A 9,891-nucleotide genomic window follows, 5' to 3' on the forward strand; every position below is an offset into this window, starting at 1 on the left:
TGGAATGGGCCATTCAGAAATCACTGTCTGTTCCCTCACTTACAGCTCACATTTCCATTCCTTCCAGCTCCGTCGGCCACCAAGGCATCACTCGCTCTTGGACTAAGACATTAACGTTGTCCTTTATGCCCTCACTTCACCTCTATTTGAACCTCTGTCTATTTGTTCCCTGTTTCACCCCTCTTTGAAGGCATATTTTCTCCTCCTGGCCTGCAGGCATCGTAGGTCAGATATTTTCACCCTCGATGTTACCAGGACCTTGTAACACTCCTCCTGCCTTATCCTATATATGGATTAACTCCCCTGTCCTGTTTGTGCCCTCTATTTTATATTGCTCACACAGATTTCTCCCAGCGTCCTCTTTCACACCTTTTTATCCCTTGACAACTTTCCTCTTCCCATGATCTTTTTCCGATTACCCAGACAAATTGGGTTCGACTTACTTTTGATCATGTTGGCCTATTCCTCCTTGTCTCCTTCCCAGTATTATCTCTATCATGTTTCCTCACATCAAATCCATCACCTTATCTTTTCCCTTGCTTCTTGTTTTTGTTGACCATTGGAAGAGATTCTACAATTAGGCATGTGGACAACTCCTCACTTGTTCATCTTCCATTACCTACATCACATCGCAGTTTCTGTTTTCTCGGGGATCGCCTGCTGAATGTAACTATTCTTCAGACTTTGGTGAGGCTGGGATGTGAGGTAAGTCCTCACTAATGCTTTCTATTCTTTCAAGGGCCCCTGCTTCAGCTTCACTTTGGATCCCACTCTGTGGCAAGTGGTGCCTGACCAGATATTCTGTCTGTACTCAGAATAGGTTTCACTTAGAAGGCTATAACCATTCGCAGACATCTTGATATGAAATCTGCACTGTAAGCCATGTTGATTCTTATACATTTTCCATGGCTATGTATTCTCACCCTTGAGATGGGGTGTTTCATAAGATCTATAGAATGTAAATTCCTTGTGATAATTGTGTCATAATATGCCTCTCCCGGACTGTACCACCCATGGATGGCATGGGTAAAGTGGAAGGAGATTGCTGCCCATCCCTGTCATGTCTAGATTGAATAAATCAGTGTGGTCTGCTTTTCAAAATAAGGTTTTGTGATCACTGTATTGAGGTGTTGCAGACCCTTCAGACTCTCAACTGTACTTTTCCCCCTTTCTTCCAGTGGAGTACAGGAGTCCTTACTACTTACCAGTTTGAAGCCACTGGGGTTGTTGACCATGGAGGCAACCTGCTGGATGGATTCCATAAAGATGGCTATAACCATTCGGTTCAGAGTAGGGTGGTGGTATTCTGCCAGTGTAGAGAGAGTTACAAGATCCTCTGGAAAAGTAACTATTTCTCAGTGTTGGGATGCCCAAATGCAATAAATCCCTCCAATTGAGTGCCCTCCTCCTACCCTCGAGTTGATGTCAGTACCCAGCAAGTGAAGTTTTGGAGATCGAGTGAATGAATCACATAAGTCCTCAAACAGGTTTCGGGTTGTCCATCTTCCCCTCTCAACTTGTCTTCTGTGTTGTGAGTTGCAGAAGGTCTACGTGGCCTGTTTCTGCTTCTGTTCTGGATTTTCCCTTGTTGGGTGATGAGGCTGTTACCGACCTTGAGTCGTTTTGGGGTTAGTTTCATGGTTGCAGGGGTTGAGTGCATGCGATGGACTTCCCTTGGATTCCCAATGACACATTCCCAGATCCCTGGCATTAGGCTAACCTGTGAGTTCCTGGAGTAGAATGTTAGTTTCATTCTTGACTCTTGGACTTGAGGTGAAGATGGTATGATCCTCATCCTACCCTTGTGAGGATATCAATACTCAGCGAGTGAGGTTTGTTTTGGATGTAGCTGACTTGCAGAGTACAGTCTGACATGCTGTAGCCACTCTACATCATGTGATGGATCCTCACTTACCTACTTCCATTGTGCGATTGAGTGATTCTGATTTCTGTTTAAGATCACATTGCTAAACTATCTTCTACCATGTGGATGTGCACCCTTTATCATTTCACCATATATGGTCCTTCTGATCATGTCAGTTTTCATGGTGAAGAGATGTGATTGAGTGATTCTGATTTCTGTTTAAGATCACATTGCTAAACTATCTTCTACCACGCGGATGTGCACCCTTTATCATTTCACCATATATGGTCCTTCTGATCATGTAAATTTTCATGGTGAAGAGATGTGGTGCGGTACCCCTCCTCAGACCATCTGATCTGTTCCTCTCATTTCAGGGTTGTCCTCTGTATGCTTCTCTCGCACCGGTCCCTCCTCCATTTCAATGTGGTATTCAAGCTAATCTTGTGAGTGGTGTGAGAGTAACTTATCAAAAGTTATAATTTTCCTAAATGAAAATCTATTTCTGATAGGTACTTTCTTCTGCTCACACTTCCCAACCATCCTCCCCACAATCTTCTGGTGCTTGCGTCTTCTGACAGTCTTCAAAGTGATAGTTCAGTAGTGGCACATAGAGGGAATAACCTGTGTCATATGCTATCCTATTGGTGGAAAGGTGATGCATGATGATTTGCATGAGAGATGTATTGGAACTGTAGATCCTAACAGAGGGAGGATGAAGGCTTGTGGCATGTGTTTTGGAAAAGTTTGCATATAAAGGGCAACACAAAATGAGAACAGCTAATCTTGTGAGAAAAGGGATGTACCTATTGGAAATACATTTTCATTTACGAAAATAATAACTTCCAACTACAACACTCTGGGTGGATAACTAACATCCAAATACCTACCAAGTTTATTGGATTAGCCCAGACTTTGTACAGAGCCATATACAAACATTTTCTCACACTTTTATTATTTTAGATACTTCTCCTTGCAACCAATATGCTGTAAAAAAGCCAACAAATCCTTTCCCACTGTCTTGTCTGAGTTTAGATTATGATAAACTGTATGGGAAACTTCTGGTGAATGCACCACACTTGATTGTTTGCTGTCCATGGTTGTGTATTATGGTGTCACATAGAAGTCTAATGGCAGGAGTGGTGATTCATTGCTTTATGTTTGGCAGGTTTTTACTTCAGCCACTAACAGTAAAATAAACATAGGAACTAAAAGTGAAAAGGTTAAAAGTAGAAAACTCGGGAGATACTTTGTGGTTAATATTAAAATTAATAGAACAGTACTTCTCATTTTATTTCACTTTTTTTCTTTTTCTTTGTGATTATGTGTTCAGTCCAATTGACCCTGAATGCATATAAGAGTTAGTGTAGAGAAAATAACAGTTAAATTATAAAGCTGCGCTAAAACGAATATTTGATATTCATTTACAAGGTTTTAGAGGTTGCACAGATGAAATTTGATAATTTTCAGATGAAGATAAGCATTTTTAATCTTAAATTGAAAATTATTTTGTACTTGGAGCAGTCAATACTCTGACTCCATATATTCACAGACAAATTTTCATTAAAAATAGTTTAAAAATTCAGATTTTTTTGTACACCAAACACTTGTAATGCTTACTAACTGCTTGAAAGATTTCATGAAGATACATAAAACATGTTAAACATTATTATATGGAAACTGATCAGATCACTTTGGGATCTTAAGGTTATTACTAGTAAATTTCATTCATAAGAAAATAATTGTGCATTTTGTTATTATGAACCAGATAACATTTGTAGCATTGCCATAAATATAAATACACACAAAAAATTGATGGGTATACAAATAGAAAAATAAATAAATGAATTCCAAGACCTAGTCGTAAACTGTTTCATTTTAATGTTTATATCACTTTAACACTAAGGAATTTAATCTATATCATTCTCTTGTAAAAAAGAATTATGTTCGAGAAAAAATCAGCTGTAAACTAGGACCAAATATTCATTATTCTCGTGTAATAAATCTGATTGTAGGGACTTTTTATATGAAATCAAGCACCTTATTTTGTGTTTCAAGTGAAAATTCAATGAACTTAGGGAATCTTATTTTAAACATGTTAAAATATTATTGTGATGAAATAAAAGTATAATCTGTATTAATCAAGTAAATATAGAGTTGAAATGAAAATTAGGTTAAGTATGGAGAGCTTCAAGTTTTTAATGTACTAAGGTCATTGTATATGTAAAATGTTGCTTCATTGTATGTTCCTTAGATAATGTACGAAAATGGTTTGAATTTATCTAATTTGCTCATATCTATTTAGTTTTATTGCTTTAGTGTTTACTTACTTATGCTGGTGTAGAATGTTTTACTAGTTTTAGAGTTTGTATATAATTAAACAAGTTTTTGGAATATTGTGTTGAGAAACTTCAGTGGGGTTGAGTTTTATTTTGATTTTTAATAAGACTTTTATTATTTTATTACTCACTTTTAGATGTATAGTGTATTGAATTTGAACAAATGTTTAAAACTATAATTGTATCTATAGGCTGTTAGAAAGAACACATAAACTAGAAACTGATATCACTACAACTATTTAATTCAGCTTTACATATTAACCCTTTCTAGGCTAGTGATCATTTCTCAGGTGTCAAGTGCACACTTTTATATATCATATTTTACAATTGAACTAAAAATAATGATTCTAACCATTTCAACATTTTTTTTACTAAACATATTGTAAGACTGATATTTTGTTATCTCTTAATATTTATTTAATTTAATTCCCGAAGAAAAATTTTTATTCAAACTTATTTCTTCGCAGCATCCAGGAGTCTAACCTGTAAACAATGCATTTATAGCTTTTTTTTAATTTGTCTGCCTATCCTAATGCATAGGTTTATATTTGTTAAGAAACTATCAACTCTTGATAATATAATTATCAGTGTTTTGTTTGTTAGTTCACACCCTTTTATGACCTCACAGCACGTGATTGAACAAGGATTAATGAAATTCAGCTTTTAAAATAGCTACAAGCAAAGTTTAAATAGGTTGGATAGGGCAGATTATAAATTATTTGTATCAGTGTAAAGTGAATAAAGTATTATGAAAGTAACTTATAGTTTTGTGGGAAAGTGACAGACTTAACACATGCCAAGAAGGACAGTGAAATGTAATGGAAAGTTTAGGAGACTTATGAATAAACCACGGATGTGGGAATTTTTTATTGTTTCTTTAGATATTCTTTTCACTCCTGAAAATGTTTTTGTGTTAAATTGTATTTGTTTGAAAAATATGGAATTTTTTTTTATATTGCAAGACATCAGGTAAGCCTTATAAGGTTTACAGTGTGGTAAGCAGTGGCAAAATATTCCAATGACTCAAATCTTCGTTTATTGAATATTGTTGTGAAGTGTATTATATACAAACAACAAACGTAAATAAAATAAATTATAATTTATTGAAAACATGATATATTTATTCAATATTAATTGATTTTGATTGAGAATATTGTTAGCAATAAGATTGTTATCTATTCTGACCTATCATCATTTTGAAATGTCAGGTCCTAAGGCACTGATAAAGTGTTATTAGTTTCTGCAAGGTTTTTTATAATTTATAGTCATAAGTGGTGACTACTGCAATAGGTAAAATAAATACATTAATGAATGTAATTCAAAGTTTAACCTGATTACATATGTTAAATGGAACTTTCTGATAAAAGAATTAAAGTACTTGTAATGTTTTTAAAATATTTTCAGAACAAAACTTTGTAAATTTCAGTACCTTTAAAATTATATAAAATGTCAATCAAATTATATAAATTTCTTCTAAGCCAAAACTAGATACTATTTAGTAAGTTTGTTTCATGCAATTTGCTTAACTATTGTCACTGTGAGAAGGAAAGAATCAAGAGTTATCATTTCTCCCCCCCCCCTTTACCAAAGTCTAGGAAGGGTTAAAAGTTTTCATACTGTGTGATGAAATACTAAACTCAGTTACAAGTTAAAGAAATCTGAGATGTAAGTGTTCTCATCTTGTATTAGATTAATGTGGTAATTTCTTGGAGAGTGCAAATAGCACCATGACTTTATAACTTACAATTACAGGTATAAAATAATATTTATTTAACCATTACATTTAAAGTACAACTTTTCTTGTTAATATTTCTCCTAACTTCTACTAACACTTTTGTGCTTTCTTTATCTGCTGCTTGCTTTTGTGGCCACCTTTAACCCTGGAAGCTTGGGTCTATAGTGGCTGAGGAAATTGCCAGTCCCCCTCTTGATACTGAAGCCCATGGACAAGTACAGAATCATATTCTACTGGGCAAATGTGCATCAGGAGTAGGGAATAAATATATTATGGAAACAAATTCACTTGTATCAGTTAACTTCCTTTTTCCTCTCTTCTTTACCTTTTAGATGTTCATTTTAAATAATGTTAGTTCTTAATTCAATTTTAGAAGTGTTCACATTTAAAACTGTCGGTTTGCTATTTATCTGATAGCTGACTGTTACCTTTATCAAAGTTACTGTGCTAGATCTACTAACACAATACCTGAGAGCTATGTCAAGATGTTAACCTGGTTAATTTTGTGCACCAGGTTCCAGGTGTATTGCATGTAAGTTAATCCACCTCCCTGAATTTGTTTCCATAATCTAAATTATTTAAAGGAATCTCATAATTTGATTAATTGATTAGGAACTAATAGATAAATCACTTGTTACCTCTCTGTGTTCATGTTTCATAACTTCTTTAATTAGAGCAAATGAATTCATTCTCGTGTGTGGAATGTAGAGAGGTTTGGAGTTGAACAAGATTTGACCAATCATTAAACAGTTATATTGAAATGTACATTCTGGTTTTGTTTTCCATATCTAAGTGCTGTTATCTCTGCCATAAAAGGCAATATGATTTTGTATTTTCATGTTGTAATAAAGCTTCTCATTTCCTTGTTCCTTCCCATTGAGCTCCTGTGTCTGAGTTGATAACTTGCCCTAGATGCATATCATTTGTCATCTGTACTTTGACACTTAATACTTTCTTGTTTTTGCTATGACATTCTTTTTTAGCATAAAATCATTTTTATTGTAAAGTTTATGAAATAATTAGTTCAAGTTTGCCTTGATAATGAAGAAGCCAGTGATTTTTTTGTTTAGTTTAAATGTTAGATATGAGTAGCATTGATTGTTAGTCATGCTGCTGCTCTTGAAAAATGAGATGGTGAAATTTTAGGTTAGCAGTAGCTGTGCGTTTATCAGAGTATCCATCAAGTAAGCCATTAATATTTTAAAACATTTTATGTACCTTAACACACACAAACCATGCAGTAATGAAAATATGTCTTATTTTCATAGTTGCGTGTTAAAATAACCTGGACAGTAGGACAAGTCAGTAAGGATGTAATACTGAGAAATTATTATGATTGTTTTTGTTTATTATAAGGAATATAACCAAGTTGAACTTAAAGTTTGCTCTGAGAGGCAACAATGAAATAGGAAAATTAGAGAAATATGTACTTCAAAACAACTAACCAATAGTATGTGTTTTTGCACACTAATACACAATGTTTACTTTGAATTTATTAATACTAAAGGTCTTTTTCATTGAAATAGCCCCCCAATGGCACAGCGGTATGTCTGCGGACATACAACGCTAGAAACCGGGTTTCGATACCCGTGGTGGGCAGAGCACAGATAGCCCTTGTGTAGCTTTGTGCTTAATAATAAACAAACAAACCATTGAAATAAAGAGCATTTAAATTACTTAAAATTTTCAATTTCATTTAATATAAATATGAAAAATTTTGAATTTCAATAATTTAATAATGTAATTAGTTTTATCTCAGTCAAGTAAAAACTGTATGCACATTACTTCTATTATGTTTTGATTAATTTGTGTGATGTTTCATGCTGATCAAAAATTATATTTATTTAAGCTGTAAGTACAGAAAAAATATTTTTAATTGGATACTTGATTTTAGAACTTTTTTTTCATTTGCTTTTTACTGTTACTTAAGGATCCTTTGTTGAGTTTTCTTTCAGTTTTTGTTTATTTTTGTATTTATTTATATTTTACAGTGTATGCTGTCACTCAAAACAAGAAAACTTAAAAGTCAGTTGGTGTTTGCTTTTTTATGATGGCTGTGCCTAATATCATCTATTTGCATCATTTAAAGGAGTAATAATGTTGTATGTGTACAAGAAGTTTATTTGGCTAGTCTGCGGTTGAAAAACATTTTATCTTAATTTGATATATTATTGAATGTGCTGTTACATTTAAGAGAATTTCAATCATTTCAACTGTTTTTGTTATTCTATTCCAAGTAAAATAATTTATCTGGCAGAAAAATTTATTAGCTTCTTGAGTTCTTAGTGGGAAAGAAGAGGCAATGTTTGTTTTGTTTGTAATGTACACTGAAGTTTGAATATTTTTTTCTTTATCATATTTAACTGTAATAAATTCCCACTTTGTTATATTTTACTTTTAGTATTAATATAAAAAAAGCCTATGTTTTAGTTCAGTGGTTCCCAAATTTTATTGTTCATATATCACCAGAATGTTTATGTTGATGGACCACAGTGAGATCTATACAATGCTGCTGCTTTTCTGTAATTATACAACCTTTCCACAGATCACAGATTGAGAACAACTGCCTCAGTACTTTCTAATACATGAACTGTGTAATGTAGAAAAGATAAAAGTGATATGTATAAAGATACATTTTTTATCTGTGCATGACAGACTCTTCTGGTGTTTGTTTTTTGTTATTTCAGATTTATTACTAATAACTTGCTAAGTTTTCTGAATAGTTTAAGCTTTATAAAAGCAGTGCACATTTATTTTAAGAGAGCAAGCTTCTTAATTCATTGGTAGATTGATTAATAGTGTATGTGTGCTACATTGCTTTTTTTTTTTTCATTAAAATATATGTAGTTATAGACTGGTTCTGTTTTGATAAACACATATGATTTTGATACATGTTTGTTTTTATTTTTTCCAACCATAAACTACAAATTCTGAATGACCACTGGTTGCAGTAATTATGATTAAACAAGATAGGTATCCATACTGTCATTTTCTAAATATACCTTTTTCTTCTTATGATCCTAAATCATAATTTTCATAAATTTTTTGCTTCACCTGAATTTCACCACTAAAGATTAAAATGACATTTTACATTGTGCTCTATGAATGAGAGAGTAAACATGATTGGTTGTACATACTCTTTATTTTGTGGTTCCAAATAACAGAAGCCAGTTCATTAGTTCAGCATTTATAAAATTGTTTTTCAAAGAAGTTCTCTGTCTCGGTGTACAAAATACATGTACTTGAAAGGTTGAACAACAGGAAATGCAATGCATTGTTCACACATAGAGTGCAGAATACAAAATATAAATTAAATGTTTTCAAGTTTGAAATGTAAGAAAATATTCTAAGGCATGTCAATATACTGTTATATTAATGTTAGAAATTAGTCTTATAATGTTTATTGTCAGATTTGAGGTTTTTATAATTGATAAGAAAAAGTTGTGTGTTTTTGGCTTTGATTAAATATGTGAAGAGTTTGAACAAAAATACCAGCGTTCTTCACATTCTTGCATGCTGAGACATCCAAGATATAACACACTCTTGTCATAGCTTCCTTTAAATATATTTACAGAATGTTAATGTATATCAAGGTACCAGCTGCCTACTGGTTGGCAGGCTGAGTTGCATATCAGAAGGTCATATGTTTGAGACAATATCCTGCTGAACATGCTCTGTACTTTCAGTGGAGATGACATTGAAATTGTAAAAGTCTATCGTAATATTTGGTTAGGAGTATCCACATAGGTGGTAGATGCTAAATAACTGATTGTCTTCCTTCTAGTCAGCAGTTTTATATTAGAATAGCTATTCATGAATCTTCTTGAGGATTGATATGGTCCATCTCATGTCACATAAGGTACCCTTCTGATTGAAAATATTATATTAAAGTACCATGGGTATGTGTTTTCAGGATAAAAAAAAAAAAATATATATATATATATATATATATATAT

General features: G+C 33.0%; 1 protein-coding gene across 1 annotated transcript in view; it reads left to right on the forward strand.

Moving 5' to 3' along the window:
* Positions 1 to 8,825, forward strand: part of LOC106467235 (vesicle-associated membrane protein 3-like) — a gene marked incomplete at its 5' end in the record, with an annotated part of 33,171 nt that extends 24,346 nt beyond the window's left edge. Inside the window, one exon of the mRNA XM_022395372.1 lies at positions 7,927 to 8,825. Within this exon, the coding sequence (XP_022251080.1) occupies positions 7,927 to 7,999 (73 nt within the window). The remainder of the gene's footprint in view (positions 1 to 7,926) is intronic.
* Positions 8,826 to 9,891: the final 1,066 nt, after the last annotated feature.

Source organism: Limulus polyphemus, unplaced genomic scaffold (genome assembly GCF_000517525.1).
Source record: "Limulus polyphemus unplaced genomic scaffold, Limulus_polyphemus-2.1.2 Scaffold2538, whole genome shotgun sequence".
NCBI classification, from domain to species: domain Eukaryota; kingdom Metazoa; phylum Arthropoda; class Merostomata; order Xiphosura; family Limulidae; genus Limulus; species Limulus polyphemus.